General features: G+C 39.2%; 1 protein-coding gene across 3 annotated transcripts in view; it reads right to left on the bottom strand.

Moving 5' to 3' along the window:
• Positions 1 to 128: 128 nt before the first annotated feature.
• Positions 129 to 20,484, bottom strand: part of BZW2 (basic leucine zipper and W2 domains 2) — a 55,184-nt gene continuing 34,828 nt past the window's right edge. For all 3 annotated transcript variants that reach the window (XM_027450897.3, XM_072033573.1, XM_021269275.4), the window contains exons 6-12: positions 19,611 to 19,746; positions 15,816 to 15,925; positions 13,785 to 13,955; positions 13,256 to 13,402; positions 8,931 to 9,069; positions 2,301 to 2,423; positions 129 to 585 (exon numbers count right to left, since the gene is read on the bottom strand). In XM_027450897.3, the coding sequence (XP_027306698.1) occupies positions 557 to 585; positions 2,301 to 2,423; positions 8,931 to 9,069; positions 13,256 to 13,402; positions 13,785 to 13,955; positions 15,816 to 15,925; positions 19,611 to 19,746 (855 nt within the window). In that variant the 3' untranslated portion in view covers positions 129 to 556. The remainder of the gene's footprint in view (positions 586 to 2,300; positions 2,424 to 8,930; positions 9,070 to 13,255; positions 13,403 to 13,784; positions 13,956 to 15,815; positions 15,926 to 19,610; positions 19,747 to 20,484) is intronic.

The raw sequence follows: 20,484 nt of genomic DNA on the forward strand, positions 1-20,484 counted from the left end.
ATTGATGTTCATTTTGTGAATAGTAAGTGTGAAAACAGTCTCTTGCCATTCTTGTGTAATTTTTACTCGAAGAATCATGAGAACTTAGAGGCAAACCAAATCTGTAAAACACACTAACACCACAAGAGTAAGATATAAAAGCTATTTATTCAAAAAAATGTGGTGGTGTCAAATCACATACACAAGCCAATATTGAGCTACAAACACAGACCAAACAGTTCTATAAACAGAAATTGGAGTGTTCATATACCATAGTACCTGAAAAAGACCGTTAATAAAAAGGAGTCCATAAGTATCTCATCTCACTTTTTCTATATGGCTCCTTGCTGAATGTCTTTGCCTAAGTTAGTGTACAATGAACCAGAGGTAGAGTCCCAAGTAAAGCATCTAATGCCTCAGGGCTCCATTAAAAACCTTTATTCTTCTAAACAAAAGGAAAGCCTAGCCTATAGTTTTCTGTATGACACTGAAGTAAAGCCTCTTTGCTTGAACAGTACGGCATTCCCAAGCGCATTTGGCATTAACCTAGATTGAAACTGTGCTTTGTTAAACCATCTTAGTTTTCTTCCCCTTCAGACTCCGACTCTAGAAGAGAAGAAAGTAAAATATTTAATGTAGTTTGCATAATTCCTTAAAAATAACAGAATATCCTGCCAAAACTCCAGTTAAAATTTTCATCACACCTAGTACCTCCTAGGAAGGGTTGACAGATTAAAGAGAGTAAACCAGAAAGCAATGCACAGCTTCAGAAGACAAAGACCTACACTGTTACACTACACAGGGTAGTTCTTAGTTTAGGGATCTGTCACTAGTTACCTGTTACTATGAGTTGGACTTGATGGTCCTTGTGCATCCCTTCCAACTTGGGATGTTCTATGACTCTAGCTTACCATGAATGATTCTGGTCCTCATCCGCAGAGCCAACCAACGCATATCCAAGCTGAGTTTAATTAAGAATCAGCATCCTTTGTTTGCTCTTCTAATCTCTGCGTAGGCTGTACTGCTATTATCCAGGAAGCACCCTTTTAACTATTTGCTCTGCAAATATCAGTCATGATCATCATACAGACTACTACTCTACAGCAGGTATGGAATCAGTACAAAAGATATTTTTTTTTAATGATTTGTATAGTATAACATTAATTAGTAATTGAGGAACATGCACAGCGTTTTCGTCACCTAAAGCTACTTTGCATCATATTGCATTTCCGTCTTGGTGTTCACCTGACAGGAAAGGGCTTGTTGACACAAATATAGCAAGTTTGCTCTGAGAAATCTGATCTAACACAATCTGCATATACTAACAGCAATACTTTGCCTTCAGTGGTACTGGACTTCATAACTAAGGAAATCTGGGAGAAGGGACATGCAGAAAAGGGTGAAAAAGAAAAACAGAATGGCATACAAGCAGAAGATTAAAGGGTATAAAAGTGTTTTTAACCAAGATTGCTAGTATACAGTGTGAAAGGAGCTATCATTTTTGTTTTTCTATATGTATACGTGAATTGCTACAAAGACTTACCTGTTCCTTAGCATCACTAAGTTCCCACTAAAAGTCTAAAAGAATCAACATTGCAGGGATGCAAATGAACACTAAGAATTATATCCCTAGCTATTACACATGGATTGATCATCCCAACTGACATGGACTTCCTTTTTGAAGGATGTGAACTTGGCAAAAATGGTAACCTATTTGTTCAGTACGAAGAATAACACATTTATGGACCAAAGAAATCAGTTCCCCTTCCCAGTAACTGTTTTAACACAGTAAACACAAACCACATATTTTAGCCTAAGCATTCATACAGAATGAATTTCAACCACAATGGCACAGGCAGGCTTTTTCTATTATCTATACTGACCACATGAATGGTCAGTATAGATAATAGAAAAAGAGGTATCAATACAAAAAACCATCAGCTTGTATATGCTAACACCAAGGTCATCGTGCTGTCGTCAGTGCTAGCTACAGCAAGGTAGCACAGTGATGTCAGCGCATGCTACACTTGCACTGCCATTTGGCTGTGAAGATGTTCCCAAAGATTTTATCCTACCTGCAGAAGCTTTAAGAATTTATCTACTGACAAGTGGTACCTGATGACTTAAAGAGTTAATAAGGACACCTTCAATTAAGAAGCAGCAAGTGCTGTTAAGCTTGAGCATGACTGTAAACAATCTGGAACAGTCAAACCCACTGTCTTTTATTCCAAGTCTGTAGACTTCACGTGCCACTAAAATCTGAGAAGAAACACATTTGGATTCACAAAGAGACTGACACATTGCTTCAAATGAATCCATACCTTCTTCAGCGTTTTGCAGCCACTCCACAAATTTCTTCATCTGGTCAAGAAAAACACTTTTGCCTTTAGCAACATGTGCTTCTTTATACCACTTGAGGATAGCTTCTTCACTCAGAACATCAGCTGAAATACAGATCAGTGTTTGTATGTAGTCATTGTACTTTTTAAGGTTAAAAGACAGGGGGAAGAAAGATAGTACCTGGTTTTGTTTTTTAAAGGCAGCATAAAATAAGTTAATATGGTCACAATGGAACAAGTTTTGCCTTAACTATAATAGGCTATAACGACAGAGTATCTGATGCATATTAGGGATCCCGGATGCAATGAAATGTGTTACATGTAAAATAAAGTACCGAATATTGTGCTTTCACAAAGGGAAGTTCTCTATTCATCTGCTTTAAGTACACCATGTAAGATAGTTGATTAAAAATCCATCTACACATCTTAGAGGTTACCACAAGAAGAAATACCGTGCGTTTTCTTGCTGTTGGATCACAGAACTGTGCATGGCTCTAAAAACCTGAAGCAAAAGATATCTCCTGACTGCACAGTTAAAAGACAGCTAATAGCGATTTTTGGACATTCTTCCCTAGAAGTTTTATATTGCTTTTAGGTAATAAGTTTTAAGACTACCATTCATTCAGACCACCCATTTTAAGGGAACTGCTCAGATGGACAGCACAGCTGACATTTTTCTGTCAAGTATCAAGAACAAAATAACTGTCTGAGGGAGCGTGAGGCTGAGTGAAATTCAGAATAAAGAAATCCTAATAAGCAGCAAGGACACTTATTGTTTCCAACAGATGCAAATTTAGGTCTAGCAACAGACCCCTAGCCCCAGGAACAAAGCTTCTGTGATCCAGCCAAGCCAAATATCTCCATAATTGATGGCTGCGGAGGCAAAATCTGGGATCCACAATGGCATTTTGGCAGTTACATAATGCAGGAGGAAAGAACAAAAATCAAACTGTATTTGTTCTATAAAAAGACTAAAGACAGCTTTCTGCATCTCATTAAAATTTCCATTCTTCTTGCCTTTGAACACACTACCCTCCCTTGCTCTGCAAAATCAACACATTTATGTTGAGTGCTTTTCTGCTGCCTTGAACTCCTTGGTGTTGTCCCACTGATTTGGCATTCACTTGCTGAAGTGTGAACCCTGACCATCACCTTCTGCTGCAGCCTAAAGGTCACAGCAGATATGGCAGTGAAGAGAAGGTGGCAAACTGAATTAAGTGACATCCGATCAAATACATCTGATCAAACCAGACAGAGTAGGCACACTTCACATATGCTGTTGAATAATAAACAGATGGAAGCAACCTGGGATACGTCTGAACTTAATCAAAACTACCCCAAGACATCCTATAGTAACTGAATGCAAAACATCTCCCTGAAAATTTGGGATTCAGTGAATGCGTGACTGTAAGTTACATTGTCACTCAGACACTTTCAAACTTAAACCTCTTCTGCAGTTCGCTGCAATTGACAGTAAGCTGAAAACACAAGGAGAGCAAGACTGCTCTGGCTGTACATCGTTTTTCAGTACATGTAAGTTGTGCTGAGAGAACTCTACAAGCAACACAAAGCTGTTATCTTTCAGAAATCCTGACACCCCACAGTGAATTTTTCCTCAAAAGTAAAAGCAGTACTGGAGCTAAAAAAGAGGTTTCACTTTGCATTAAATACTTGTCAGTAGTCTGTAGCAGCACCTCAAAAGCATTACAGCATTTAATAATTCAGGATTTTCATTTACCAAGCTTAAAATATATTTCACATGGGCTCTCATGAAGCTGGAATTTCATCCTTGTATGTAAATCATTTTCTTGATTTGCAGCCTATAAACTTGGTGGGTTTGTTGCCAAAGAGGAAAGGGAAACTTACCTCTCTCCACCCCCAACCCTAAATCTGGTAATAGCAGTATGCAATCTCACAACGTGCCCTGAAGATTAAAACATTCTCGAGTTGGGTGGATGAGGAATTTGCCTGTATGTAACTCCATAGCAATAAGCCTCCTACACCAACAGAGAAGAAAAAAATGCTTTCAACTGCAAAAAGGACAACTGCAACTCTCCTTTCATTTCTGAGCAATGTTATTTGAACTACATTCATGCCTCCAGTGCTCATGAGAGCTGTGCTGTCAGCACAGAGATGCTCAATTTAGCAATCAAGCAGGACAGGGTGTAGTTAATCATACCCCTAGGTTGCTTTGAAGCAACAGGAACACTGGAGGGGACAGAAGGAAGAAGGGAATGACTCATTTATATAAACTCATATAGCTGTATCATCTATGAGTTATTTCTCATCAAACTTGATTATAGGTATATTTTAACTGCTGAAGCTGAACTCTGTGGTTTGTGGGCATGTGCACATCATTTTCACTGCAGTCCCAGGTGATGTCAGCCCAAGAGATGTCTTTCCTGCAGGTGCAGCCACCCTCCACTCAAGCCACCCACTGCGAGAGCCTCCAGGGACATCTGTCTTGAAAGAGAGAGGTTGCAAAGCAGAGTCTTTGAAGAGCCCAATTTCTTTACTGCAGGGTTAACTGGAATGTTACTTGAAGTTTAGGTCTCAGCTTCATACTAAATCACCCAGCGTGAATGCGCTTCTGCTTTTAACTCAGACTGCACAGCCATCGGTGGTAAAGAGGAGCATACACTGGCAGCTGCCAGCACAGTCAATCAATCTGCAAATTTCAGCTCAGCTCTACTGCAGACAACTCATCTGGGAGGACAGCCTTAAGGCAAGAGCTCTTTCAATACGGGGAACGTCACCCACAGTACAATTACGGTCTTTATGATTTATTTTTTTCCTGGGAAGATTTTACATCCAGTACCAAAAGAAGGTACTTGGATACTGAAGATCGTTTAAAGATAATTGGATTCTATCAAGAACAGAAACCCACCAAAACCTGAATGTCAAGCAGAACTTGAAGATTCAGTTCTTGTAAGTGCAAGATTCCTACTGTTTGAGAAAAGAGTCTGCATCTTCTGGTTACGACACCTCCATACTGCAGGAGAGCATCTCTGAGGTCTAATTGGGCTACAGGAGACTGGAGTACTATTCCACACGCACAAGGGATTTTCTTCCTCCTCATTATTTTGTAAATACTGACTCACCTTTTAATGCAGAGGTACACAGACACTTTGTGCCTGCTAAGGGGGTTTGTTGTTCGGAGGATGAAATTTTGATCCTCACGAACGCGTATTAATTTCAATAGTGTCAAGAGTTCACACTTGAAATTTCCAAGTTGGACACAAACTAAAAGAAAGGAGAGTCTGCAAGCCTGGACTATTTTGTATAACCGATTTGCAATTTTTCTGGACAAATTTCTGATCCTGTGCCTGTGCTCTTTAAGCTTGGCTAAAACACTAATTACAGTAGCACTGCTTCTCTGGTTACCACTTAAAGCCAATGTCACTGCCAGGAATTAGTACAGAACAGGACAGGTTATTTTCCTCAATATTCTACCAGGAGCACAAAGATATAATAACATCAACAAGCTTTAACCAACTGCAGAACTGCTTTTGTAGATTATACCTACAAACTGGTGAAAATATTACATTCCACATTGTTTAGAGATGCGACAGATTTCAGAACAATTAAAAACACCACAGGTTTTCAGGCCTTCTAGATAGTAATGAACCTAACCACTCCAACTAATATATTCAGACATTTCCAGGTAATTCCTGGAAAGTAATCCAAGGGCTATTTGATGATGTGAAAATGGGAAGGATTTAAACCCAAGATGTTAAACTAAACTTGTCAAAGCATGGGGTGACAATCACATCTCCAATAATCATCTTCATGCCCAGGAAACAATCCCTCATGATGAGTAACAAGCAATAAGCAGTCCACATGCCTGCTGGTAAATAGCTGCATTTCTGACTGCCTGTCCACGGATATCCAGATGCCTGTATTTGTCTCTAGGTACCTTGAAACCTCTCCAAATCCTATATAAGTTACAGATGAAGCACAACAGAAATGGGAATACAAGCATCTGCTGTTCCCTCACTGCCAACACAGCCATTAATAGCTTTTGGGGGCTGTTCTCCTTGACTAATAGGAAGCATAAGATACACTGTCATCAGCAAAGAACCTAGGATAAAGCATGTCTCTAAAAGGACTGGATGGCTTGTTTCTAGTGGAGAGGTATGAGCTGGGGAGGAAAGGGTGAGGTCCACCAGTACTGAAATGAAGCTGAGGCAGGCAGCACCCAGTCACTATTTCCAGCTGGTATCTTCCTCTAGACAAACCAAAGTCATGAGCAGCTAAAGTGTGATACTAAGGATCATGTGGGAATCTGTTCTGGTTAATGCAGAAGCACACCCTCATCTAATGGGCACAGTCTGACTCCAAAGCTGCCTTAAATGGATGGAGCTAACAACTTCCTTACCATGTCCAGGCTCAAAGGGGTCCTACTACTACTGCCTGTAACATCAGGCTTGCAATTGCTGGTAGGCAACAGTATGTTTGTCAAACGGGCAAATGTAGCTTCAGCCTAAATGGGGGCAGGAAGGGCTGGCAGCTGTGCTGCCTCATGACTGCATCATATGATAGAGCAGGAGGAACTCTGGCATGCCTGCCCAAGACACTCGAGACAGATATGGGCACGTGCACTCTGAATATTGCACATTCTGGACACTCCATACCTGCTGCAGTGTGCTTTCATGGATGGGCCATGGCTCCTAACGTTCTTCTAGACATCATGGGATATTGTGACACACGTAGTGCTGAGGCTTAGGTCTTCCCATCCTGCCTAACTAGCCTGCCCACGTACATCTCCAGAGTCAGAACAAGGGCTTTTGGGGTGAGCAGAGTAGGTGGGAACTGGATTTTTGCAGCACCTTAAGTTTAATGTACCCATTAGTATTTTGTTTTTAGGTTCTTTGGAATGTCAGGGTTACTCTTGCAGGCTAATGCAGTAGTGAACTTACAAAAAAAAAACAAACAAAAAAAACACCTTGAAAGGAATCCTATACAAAACTATTTATTTTAACCATCGCTTATTGTCTAACTGTACAGGTCTTACAATATTGGCTCATTTGCAACGTGCAAAGTGATTTTTCCTTTTCCAAAGAAAACTCAATATAGTGCTTGTTGCAGGTTGCACTGTCAGGTTTTTCTTCAGTTATTCATGATCTTTACAAATTATAGAATTTGAAGGCAGAGGGACCACTGGGTGTACTGCTTTTTCATTTAATCATTGAGGCCACAGTATATCGACAGAAGGACAGAAATAAATCTGTCTGATTCACTTGTTTCACCTTTTGAAGCCATGAAAATATTTTATCAATTTGAACTTGTTTGACTTGAATGTGCACCTGGACACCACAGGGTGAACAAAGGTCGGTGCTGGGCTTCTGCTCCTGCTGATTTTTCTCCTTCAGCTATTTATAGCAGGAATGTCAGAACAAACTGTTTGGCACTCACCCATTGCACACACTGCAAGACCATTAGTCTCTATGACAACCTGATCTGAATAAACTTGCTAAGAAGTCTGCTTCACAATAAAAAAAATAAATCTGTCAAACTGTGGCATCTGCAACAAACTGTCAGGGGAAGAAAAAAGGAGAAGAAATAAAGAAGAGCTCCATTCTTGCAGAGAGGGAATAACACTGTACTGGGTCTTGCTGGGATGGAGTTAACTTTCCCTGAAGTGGCCCATATTGGTGTTGCGCTCTGCATCTGTAGCTAGAACAGCACGGATCTCTCACCAGAGTTTTGTCTATTGCTGAGCAGTGCTGGCACAGCACCATGACCTCCTCCAACTCCCCCCTGCCCCCAGAGCCAGCAGGCTGGGGGTGGGCAAGAGGTGGGGAGGGGACATCACCAGGGCAGCTGACCTAAAGGGACCAAAGGGACATTCATGCCACGTGATGTCACACTGGGCTGTAAAAGTTGGGAAAGAACTGCTGTGCTACAGCAGCTGGGAGAGAGGAGCGAGAAGCAGCCCTGCAGCCCCAAGGTCAGTGCAGCAGGAGGGCATGAGGTGCTCCAGGCATGCAGCAGCAGTTCCCCTGAGGCTGAGAAAGCAGCTATGGTGGAGTTCAGCTGCCCAGCAGGGTAAAAATCACTACAAACACCCCCAAAAAAAACTTGAAAAATCTTCCTGCCGAGATAGTTTGCACTTTCAAGTTTTTAAAAAATTAAACTCTAATTTGTTTTTTAAAGCTGTCAGAAATGTATAAAGATTTCTTCGCAGACCTGGTAATATACTAGGACAAAAATCCCCTCAGACTGTAGATACTGCTTAGATCCTGCTAAAGCCTGACTGTAGGATAAACAAAGAAAGAAGGGCTTGGTTTGACTTCTCCTGTTGCCACACACTCCTTGAACTAACAAAGTGTAAAGTGTTTCAGAGTTCAATTCAAACATTTTTGCATATGCAGTTACCTAGAGAACATCAATTTCCTATTACATCATAGGTGAGCAGTTGGCACACAGCAACTACACCACTGGAGAATGTAGGGAGACCTTAATTTTAAACGCTCAAAGCAAAGGGGCTACAGTCCAGCCCTGCCTCTAACACATGCCCATAACGTACTTAATAACTTCATTCAACACAGTCAAGTCAATGCCAGGTCCAATGTCCACACACAGTATATGACAGTGCCTATAGACTTTTACCTTTATAAAAGAGTACCACTATCTTCTGAAAGGCTTTCATGAAGTGGATGTTGTCATAACAGTACTCCTGCACCTTCTGGAGAAGAATCAGCTCTGACTGGCCTTGAGTGCTGAAGACAGCAAGCAGAGGGGCGTATTGCTGAAAGGAGGACACACAAAAAAAAGCAAAGTGCATATCAGTATAGAAAAAGTACAATAAACGTAGCTTCTTAGTTGTATGCATCATGAATTTCATCACTGAAAATGTTTCACTGAAACCGTAGATTTAGTTGCCAATACATTTACCTGAAGACATACAGTGCACATATAAATATCAATGAGCATTCTGTAACGTACTGCATGCTGTGAACTAAATTTCAGTACGACTTTTAGATACTGAATTTTGTACAATGAATTTATGAGTCCACATCATTAAGTACTGGTGTTTGTACATTTCACAAGACAGCACACAGCATGTAGATTAAGGAATGACACTTTATTGATGGATATGTAAGATATCTAAGGATGAAGCACATAAAAATATAAATCTCCAGTTTTCCAGGGGTTTCAGAAGTCTCAGGGAAATTCAATTACTCCCATCTAACTGTGTTCAAGTGTCATTATTATTCTTATCACCACCATCAACCTATCATGAAAACATTGCTGTTTACCAAAGCAAAGGTTGTCAAAACATGGCACTAAGTGCTAATGAGATTCTGATAAGACAGCAGCTGTATGTTTCATCATCTTTTCCTGGAGTTTATTAATATAATAAAATATTTTTCACTTTATGCAATTTCTATTATTTCAGATCCTAAAATTTAAAATTACATTAAAGGATCAAATCTGATTCACTCTTTCCTTAAAAAAATGACAGTTTTTATATCCATCTCTCTTTCTAATTTCCTTTCGTCTTAGCCTGCAATGAGTCCAGCTAAGGCTGCAATTTTAAATTTAAGATACTATAAAAGCATTTTTCAGAGCTGAAGGGAAGAAAGAATACCTGTGATCTTCAGATCCCCTGGCCATAAATATAAGTTAACATTACTATTTAAATTGTTCTCGCATTGATCAGTTCAGCCTTTCTTTGTTTTCAATAATACTGCTTGGCTTTTACCAGCTGAAGTTGCAATGGCTTGACATAACGGTGTTAAACCTGTGTGACTAGGGCTCCCAATTGGTAATGTCAGGTAACTGAGCACCTTAGGCAGCAGTGATATAAACGTTCAAAAACATGCTTTAGGACATCTTTACAAGGGGCTAAATCTTGAGGATCTTACTCAATGTGATCCACAGGAAAAAAGAAATTACTGAAACACATGAAAAAAATTAGCACAATCTGAATTATTTTGCAAAAGATATTCTAGAGCAACCTGTATTGGCTATTTTCTAGAGCAACCTGTATTGGCTATTAACTTAGAGAGAGAGCAAGAAGTCATACAGTAACTAATAAGAGCAGCTAGTCAACCAGACAGTGTAGTTACTTTTGGAAGAAGCTGTTTTACAAATTATGAAAAAAAGACTACAACACTGCTAACACTAGACGTTGAGTTTTTCCACTTCAGAAAGGTATATATACGTTTTCAAAAACAATTTACTTTTTACTCCACAAAAATTAGGGGACTGTGGGTAGCAAGATTCCTCCCATTCTTCTCTTCGGCCCTATAAACATCCAGCCGTTACTTAGTCAAGTTGCAAGGAGGCAGGGCAATATACACTGCAGTTTGTCTAGTACTATCAGCAGAACCCAATCCCATCCACAGGTCTGTGATGTGCAGCTGCCTCTTGGTGTTAAGTGATTTATTAAAAAGTATCTTAACTTCTCAGTTTAGAAATAAAGAGATCCTCATACTGCTAAGTTGACCGACTCCCTTCATATTCCTCTCGCTCATTAACTGGTACAGACTTAGAACTGGAAGTTTCACAAGTGTCTAAATGACTGAGGAACCATAAAATTAGATTTCTCTCATTGTTGGCCAAGCAAAGCTGCAGTATTTTCCATTTGCCTCAGGTTATGTTGCAAAAGGTCAGCAGCTCTTGTGTCACAAAGCTGACACCACAGTTTTGTTTCTAGTGAGAACCGTCTAGAGGATTCTCTCCATCCACGAGGATGGGGCTAGATCCTAGGTGGCCTAGGGGCTAAGTCCTAGTGTAGCTGTGAGGTTACTGGAAGGCTGAGGAGCTTACCCTGTAAGATTCAGGGTTTAACAGCTTTCCATATCTCCTCCTCAGCCCAAAACTTACCAGTCCTGCAGTACAGATGGCACACATGACATCCACGTTTACTGCACCTTGGAATTTCTTTTCAGGGGTCCATTGCACACAGCTTACTAAAAGAAATCTAATGACTTCAGCAGACTGGTACCTACATGTCAGTGCTACGAGAACTGTGAGTTATCTGTTGGTACAGCCACACAAGAATAAGTCGAAGTGGAATATGCCAGGTGCTGTGAGTAGGTATTTATATGCATACTGACTCACACCATCAGGGCAAAGCAACTCCATAATTGTTTCAGGGAACGTCAACACACAGGAGGAAACTGGGCTGTGTGTCACGCTAACACACTTAATTTGATTTCTGGAGTTAGATCACACATTTGGTCAGCTTAGAGCCCAAAGACGGGAATCGAAGACCAATGTGGAACAAATGCTGTTTATTTCTGAACAATGACAAGTAAAGAAGCAGAACTTAGTAAAATCTACACTTTTATTTCTAGTACTTCTGTTAAACTCCTACCTGTAAGTATAAATAGTAAACACCCCATAGAACTCATCTGATTTTAGCCTTTGCACATAGTAATGAAGATGCATATCTTATGTAGGTAAGTTGCTTTACCTAATTTAGTGGTGTTACACACAGAGCTGATGGCTTGCTAAGCAAGGCTTGTAGGACTAAGCATCCAGTCAACAATATCTGTACAAAGCCAGATATGTTTCTCTTCCCACTGTTCAAATATTCCAAGAAGTATTTGTTAATTTGCCCTGCAGTATTAGATGATAAATCTCAATGGATACTCTGTTACAACTCAAATAAAGAGATGTGATCAATCACTACATCAAAAGAACAAGAAAAACAATGTCTCTCCTCCTTCTGGAAACTCCCTCATCTTTCTACTGTTATTTGGGTTGCTGTAGCTGCAGAAGACTTCAAGGCATTCAATTTTACCATCAAAGACTATGCAAGATCCCGAGTGACTACATTTCTAGGATGACTGATGTTGCTCTTGGGAACCTAAAGTCAGATGAAACGACAGTCATAGTAGGAGCTAAACCAATGTGGGAACTTCAAATATGGAAAAGCATCAATACAAAGAGGAAAGGAATTCTGATCAAGCTTAAGATCCATTTTATCACCAAAAAAAAGTACTGATTGCTTTTGTCTTATGGTACATTTTTGCAGTCCTGGCTGTGAAGGAGTATTTTTTTTTGCTCATAGTAAACTTAGTCCTTTTCAGCTGGTAAACTGAAAAGCCTTTCTTTCCATGTCCTGAGTTCAAGTGTCTTGCACTGCGCAATCCTTCATGATTGGATTGAAGAATGCTAACCATTGCAAGGACTCTGATTATTCTGCACTGTGTGTTTGTTTTTTTTTTTCCTCCTGAGGTTGCAAGGGCTTTTGTAGCAGCACGTAACTGTGACACTGCAACCTGTCATCACTTAAAAAAAAAAAAAAAAAAAACACACAGTCTGGCTTTCTATGCATTTAGTTCTCTTACCCATAAGCAGAGCATCTGGGCTAGGAAGTGCACACTCACTACACAGTGCAAAGGCTCTCAAGTCAGCTCCTGCCTTACTAGCTGAGTAGCAGCTACCCAGCTCCCACAGTCAACAACAGCATCAAACATTTCACAAGTTCAGAGCTCAGTAGTCCTGCCAGGATCTAAACAGCTCTGTGCAAAGCCAGCACAGGTGCTGCCTCACCATGCTCCCAAAACTTCTTTGCTCCTGGCAAAGACATTGCAAAGACAATTCCAGCAGGCTTACTAGTCAGGTCTAAAAAGACTCAAGTCTCAGCATTTGTTTAATATCGTGCCCTAGGCAAGGAGCCTCTCAGCACGCTGAGAAAGCATAATGCAAAGGCACTCAAGCTACAACCACCTCAGCTTGCCCTGTTTTTCTGCACTGTATGCCTCAGGGGACAGTACAGCATTCAATAATCTGCACCTTATTTTAGCATTACTGTGAATGAAGGAGAAGGTACTATACATCAGATACTGCAATGCATGGTATTGCTATTAGCCCTTAAGACTGAATCTCTTGGATTTAAACAAGTAAGAACTTGGCAGCTCTAGAATGTATTCTGTTGTTTCACAGCAAGCTCTTCCCCTCGTCACCCAGGTACACACCTTTAGATGTTTGAGGGCTTGCTCTGCAACCAGCTCTTCTTTCTTGTTCCATTCCACAGCATTCATTACACAGGTCCACAGGAGACCAATCACTGCTGGCTCTGGCAGCTCGTTTCTTTTCATTTCCTCTTTTACATAAAGCACTACCTGGAGCATGAAATAAAATGCTGTGTTGAGCAACATTTCCAATCAGCCAGTAACAACTCCATCACCACAGTACAGAAACAACAAGAAACAAATTTAGAACAAGAATAAAAACATTTACCATGTTTTTATTTGGCAACATTAGTATTACTTGACATCAAGTCTAACTGAACATAAAAATGTAGTCAATTACACTTAAAAATCTATAAGGTGTTTTGTTGCTTTGGCCTTTTGAAGGCACAAAGTGAGGTGATCAATAAATTAAAAGTAATTTAAAGAAAAACAGAGGAAATCTTCAGGAGTCCGTACCTGCTCCTCTCTATTTATTCTTTATTTACATCTTTAACTATGATTATATAAACAGAAGTTGTAAAACACTCTTTACCTCCTTAATTGGGCATTCCTGAGAGAGACGTTCTTGTAGCTCTTTTTGAAGTTCTTTACGAGTCCCCAGTGACTGCTGAACTCTAAGGAAATCTGAGAGCTCTTTTAAACCTGCTTCAGTAAAATACTTGGCAAAATGATCCACATTCTGCCTGTTGGCTGGAAACAGTTCCTAAAAAGACAGGAAAGCTCTCTGTTACATAAACAACAAACAAGGACTCTTGACAAAATGGAAGGAAATTTATTTATTTATTTATTTAAAGTCTGTTCAATGGTAATCACCTGTTACCACAGCTGTTACTGCTTGTATTAACACTGGAAAAGTCAACACTTCGTTCCCCTTGTGTAGTTAGAGCAGAGCGAAGAAATGATGGTCAGTTATGCAAAAAGCCTAACACCCTTTCTACACATACTAAGGGTACACATTAAGGTCACATACTAATGAACAGCTGTGAGCTTAAGACTGTGCTCAAAACAGTTGAACATCTTCTAAGTTCCAAGAGTCTTGTAGGGAAAGTGCAAAGGAATAGATGGTAAAGCCATTATACTCTAAGCACGTTTATCATGCCCTCCCAGTGCTTTTACCTCAGCATTTACCTCAGCAATATATACCTGGTACAGGCACCCTGGCCTAAATATCACTACTCTGCTGTGCAATGATTACCACTGATGCATCCCTTATCAAAAATCACAACATCCACAATGCACACTGTTAACATTAACTCAGAGTCGCTTCTAATTAAAGAAACTGTCAATATATGATTTTGTCAATCCATGATTTGTCAAAGTCCAGCTACTTAAAAAAATATGTATTTCTTAAAAATTGCTATAGTGTATGCCATGTCTCAGCATGGATTCAGTGGTATTTGCTTACAATGAAACTCTGGTGGAATGAAGAGTACTTCCCCACCCTCCCCCAAAGAGACTCCAGACCCTCAGTATACTTGTTTATCAAAAAGCAGATTAAGAAGAAACTTTCTTCAACTCATCTCTGCTAAGCAACAACATCTGACACTTGATACTTCTTTAATATAGCAGCATAATGAGAGCCAACAGCTGAAAGCTTTAGTCACTGGAGTTCAAAATGGAAATAAGACACAGTTGGCTTTTTTCCCTTCTAATAAATGGTGTAATTAGCCCATTTCCCAGCTTTGTGGCAAATGATTTATGATTTGGACTCTTGAAATCAAATACAAACTGAAGAGATGAAGGGGTGTGGGAGGCTGCTTTGCTTTTGAAAGATTCTAGCTTAATCATAAATTATTGAAGGAGAAACAGGAAATACTGCTGAAATTCTCTAGGCAGTGCTACACAGGATGTAGCACATCTGATCGGATTATCGCAGCAATCTTTTTGAAGATTAAAAAAACTATTGATCTTCAGAAATAAACTGGCAGGGAAAGGCATATGACATTGTTCCATATTCATATACGCTGAACACCTCAGGCCACTGCTACAAACCAAGAACACACGTTTTGAGTCAAAAGGCTGAAAGCTTTCTCTGCATTGCTACTACTAGTTCTGCTGTCATCACTGCAGGACCATTTATGTTACCCAGATGGCTACTGCTGTGGAAAATTAGCTTACTCTGCTGCCGCCATACTATTCAAACATTGTGGGTTTGGAAAACTGTATGCTCATCTTTTGTGATTACAGAAACTCTTTATACTTCAATTCTTATTTACAAATGTAAAACATTACAAATAAAAATGAAAACCTTTGTGCACAGTCGCTCGTGGTGTGTTTTGTTAGAAAGAAACATTTAATTAATTCCCAACCCCCATGTATACAGCCTTTCAGGAGGCACTTAACTACAGGAAAAATAGAGACAATGTTGAAATGTTATTTAGTGTTACTGAACCTGTATCAATGCTACACAGCCATAACAAAATTGCTGAGATTCAAATTATTTTAAAAATGCTAAGAGAGTCTGAGGGGGAGTTAACATGCTTAGAGCAAGCTACCACCTGAATTTTATTTTCTTCTTTTCCTCAAGGAGAGATAAGGATTATTGAAAATATATTGTACTTACTAGCAATCTCTTATCAAGGTTGGCTTTTCTTAAAGCAGAGGTAACAGAATTAGCATCTTTCTCTGCCATCCATGCTTTAAAAAGTTTTACAGCAAAAGAGGCTGCAATCCCTGTTTGAGAAAATACACAAAACGTGTTTCAGCAATTTTCAACATGAATTAGAGATGGTTGCAAGAATTTAATACGTAATGAAAATACATTTATGACAACAGGACCAAACATGTGAAGCTGAAGTGCGCTTTTTTCTTTAATGAGGTATTAACTTTCTGAAGTATGCTACGCTGTTTGAAAATCCTTTCATTCTGTTTTACCCATCTATCTTTAACTGTTCAAAGATTTTGCTTGCAATTATTTTTCCTACCTCCCCAATTTACAGACCGAATCTAATGCAAAAGGAAAAATTATGTGTTAAATCAGCTAGGAAACAGACGCACAAAATAAAGGACAGTCAGGAATAAGAACTCGAAATAAAAAGTATAATCAAAGGTTTTTTTTGTTTTGTTTTTTTTAAGTCCTGGATAGGGTTAAATCACTTCACAGCTTCAAGGTAACAGCCATCCTGCTAGCAGGTACTTAGAAGTTGGCAGGCCCAGGCACAGATACTATTTTGGGGAGAAAAATTCCTTCCTTAAGGCAACTTACTATTTTTTTTTTTACATTAAATCCAAAATAACTGTGTCCACTACCTGCAGGTTTCCAGCTCTGCTCCAGCTTCTTGGCTGCAAAGAGCCAGCTGAAAGTGAGCTGCAGTGTCTCAGAGCTGGAGACTCAGCTCTTTCCTGCTGAAGTGGTCCCTGTTATGTTTCTTCACACTACATTCATGTCAACATTTACAGTACTACTGACGGTGATGATAATACGTAACTGTGTACAGCCAGCCATTATAGTTTTGTGGTTTTCCTTCAAACAGTCCCCAAAGTCTAAGATCTACATGGTTCCTTCTGACAGGAAGTAGCTTAGTCATTCCTAGCCACTTAATTGATACCCATTCTTTTTATTTCTAGGATACATTGACTACATGAGTCACCAAACAAAAATGGAAACAATTATTCCCCAAGCAGCATCAACTTCATTAACATTCGTTACAGATCTTGACTGTTATGACAGTTTCACCAACCTTATTTCAAGAGCTTAATTGTGAGGCATGATCCTTTGAGAAGTACTATATGTAACTATGGATGCGTAACGCCATGAAAGAGACCTAAAAATACCACCACTTTGGGCTTGTTTTACATATTGTGCATCATGTTGCAAATGAAACCAGCGCGATGCAGGGATCATAAGTGCTATGAGCTGACCAGTCTTGACCAGAACTGACCAAGCCTGTTCAACTAACAGGGGCCCTCTGAATAACACACACCTGTAACTCTGAACCTGCAAACACCATTCAGCCTATTTGAAATGTGCACGTGCATTGCAGAGCTGTGGCTGAACTTGATAAAGTAGTCAGAGGCATTTACAGCTAGAAATCATTATTCACAGCCCACGTGCTCTGTGCAATACTTATACAAAGCTGTGACAATATAACCCATTCATATCAGAGGGCAGGCTAATGCAAACAGAATTTATCTACTGCAGCATCGCTATAACCTCTCAGTGAGCAGTGCCTGGTGGCACACACCTCGGAATTTGCCTTGAAGCACGTCTTTTGTTAGATGTCAGTAAGATCCACACTGCACCTTGCTAGGTCACAGGCTTCTTCCTTATAAAAGCAAGCATGGAATAACAAAAATACTGACCAGCTGCAAAAAAAACATGCCTGCTTTTTCTTTTTTTCAAAAGAAAAGCACTCCTCCTTTGACCACTGGAATAGTGACCAAGATCAAATGGAGCTGTCTTTGTCACCAAGCACTGCTCCCATACCTATGTCCTAAATCCTTTTTCAAGCTTTATCTTAAAACAAGTTTTAAGCCAGTAACCAGTATCAGAAGGAGACTGTTCCAAGGCTTCACTACCTTCATGTTTTAAAACTTCTAATTTACAGTCTGAATTCATTATTGGTCAGCTGCTATGCTCTATTCCTGTCTGCCATGGTCTTTTCCATCAAAATAGCTTGTCTTTTTCTTTTTTCCCCTCCTGTCAACCCTATTGGCATAGAGCAACTTCAGCCATTTGTTTTATTGATTATCTCCATTAGCTGTTCTTTGTATTTGCATTTGTTTTTCAACATGACTGACGATAAGGCTTCACCGGTACCATGAACATTTTTCTCCTCTGCTAGAAATGTCAGACATCCCCAGAATACATTTTTTCTCATTTATATATGTCACACTAGAAGTAATGACAACACTTAAAAGGGGTAATCCTAAAATGCATATTTGCCCTCAAACTTGACAGATCATCAATCAGTACAAACTACCCTTACCTTCCTTATAGCCAATCTTTTCTTTGCCCATGTTACAATTCTCATTTTTATCCAACAACTCCATCAGCTCAACTAATTGTTTCATCATGTATCTTACAAAAGTTTATCTTACCTTTCCTTAAATTGTGGAAAAAAAATTGCTGGAGGCAATCAGCTATATTCTTATATAATCTACCTGCTTTAAGCCTTGATCCTTTTTCTGTTTCATTTGTATATGCATCTGTAATCATTCTTCCATAAAACGTCTTTTCCAGAACACTGGCTGAACAACCTTTTCCTCAAATGGTGATATGGATACATTTTGTGTGTATATACACACCAGTGTGTGTGTGTGTGTATAGATAGATAGATACATACATACACACACACACAAATATACCAAGAAACAAAACTGGAAGTAAGGTCCTGACAAAAGTTTAGAGCTCTCAAAAACAAACTGATGATATGAATTGAATTTGTTCTAGCACTTGTACATAACAATTGCACTCTTGAAATGTTAAATTAAAAAAAAAAGTTGATTAGACAAATTTGAGTTTTCAGATGCCTCTTGTGTTGCCATAACTAAGAACAGAATTTGATTTAAAAATATTGCAGATCATCACCCTAAAACAGGGATTATTACTTCTGTTTGAATTTTCTCCTACTTTAATTCTGATCCTGAAAGTTGCGGGTGATGACAGAGCAAAACTGCAGCTGTGGCTTTTATTTCTGCAGCATTTAGAAAACAAATGCATGCTGCAAACAATGTGCAGTTAGAATACTTTTTTAAATAAATCAAAGTTAATACATTTTGGCTAATACATAGCTTAAAAAAAGCAGACCTCTCCCCCCACCCCCCGCCAAACAAACAAACAAAAAACACTACAACCCCTGTCACAAAAAGGCATTAATGCCTCAAGATTGGAAGAGCTGTTACGCATCATATGGTAAAGATGAGTCCATGGGAAAAGCACAGCAAATACTCATTATTACTCGTATGCAGTCAAGATTGATGACTTGAATTATTTTGTTCCCTTCTGCAATACCCACTTGGTCTGTATATGCTATGTCCCAGTTCACGTTTACTTGCGCAAGATATTGGCAAAACTTGCCAAAATATTACTAGGCATATCTCAGGAAAAGATGTTACACTTCACACGTGTACAGTATCACAAGAATCCAGACATACTACATTTTTGCTGAATAATATCCAAAAAAACCCAAGTGCTTTAATTTTATTTTTTTTTTTATTGTTGGTATTCTCCTAACTTTTGACTGCCTTGTTAGATTTCAGAAAGTACATTGGCCTTTCCTGTCTGTATATGCTTCTGCTTTAAAATCCTGCTTTCTGTTTAACAGTTTTTACAGGCTTCCATCATATAAAATACATTGCAGTAAAATACATCTCCTATTAAAGCTAATGTAAGGAAAAAGGTCATTTAGAAAGTTACCTTCTTTGACTATATTGTCAGTGAAGAGGCTTGTTAAAATGGTAGCAGGAAGAGTCCCATTGGCTAACAGGATCCCAGAGAGCATCGCCAACTTTGTCTGCTCTGTTTCAGTGAAGGCTTTAAGAAACAGCAGGAGCTGCGGGTCAGACAAGAAAAGACAGATACATTTGAGCCATAGGCAGTGGTAACAGAGATAAAGAATTAAGCTATTAATATTCATTTCTCAACAAGTCCTGCTGTAATTAGTAGCACTCATATCAAAATCAAAAGTGCCATTTCAGTGATCACTTACAATTTCACTTTCCATAGGGATACAAGCATGTGGAATACTGCTTTACTCAGACAGACAAGGTCTGTCATATTCTTCAAAAAAGCATGCAAGTATTGAAAAAAAAAAAAAAAAAGCTCATTAAAGGCTTAACACCCACAGAAATTAATGGGAGTTGTTCAGGAACACAGACTTGATGATTGCAACAGGCTGACAGAAGCCTGCCCATTCACATCACCAAATTTTGGACCAAGCCCCACACAATTGCTGTTCCTTTTCTAGCTAACAAAAACTATTACTCATGCAAACAATGATAGGATGAGAAAGTTCTCTGTTTTCCTTTTGAGGAAGGAAACCCAGCACAATTATTCCAGATTTTCTATTGGCTAAAGTTAGAATTTTCAAGTTCAGACCTTCTTGGTGGAGCTGACAAAGAAAAGACAGGACCACAAGTTGCTCTAAGACCCAGCTATTCCCACTCCTAATTAAAACAGCTTGAGGAAAAAATACAATTTCACTACGCCTTAAGTGCTAAAAGGTAAATAATTAGATATTCCAAAGTATAATTTTAAAGTCTAAGTTTTATGTCTATTTTAAATTTAATTT

Source organism: Anas platyrhynchos, chromosome 2, assembly GCF_047663525.1.
Source record: "Anas platyrhynchos isolate ZD024472 breed Pekin duck chromosome 2, IASCAAS_PekinDuck_T2T, whole genome shotgun sequence".
NCBI lineage: Eukaryota > Metazoa > Chordata > Aves > Anseriformes > Anatidae > Anas > Anas platyrhynchos.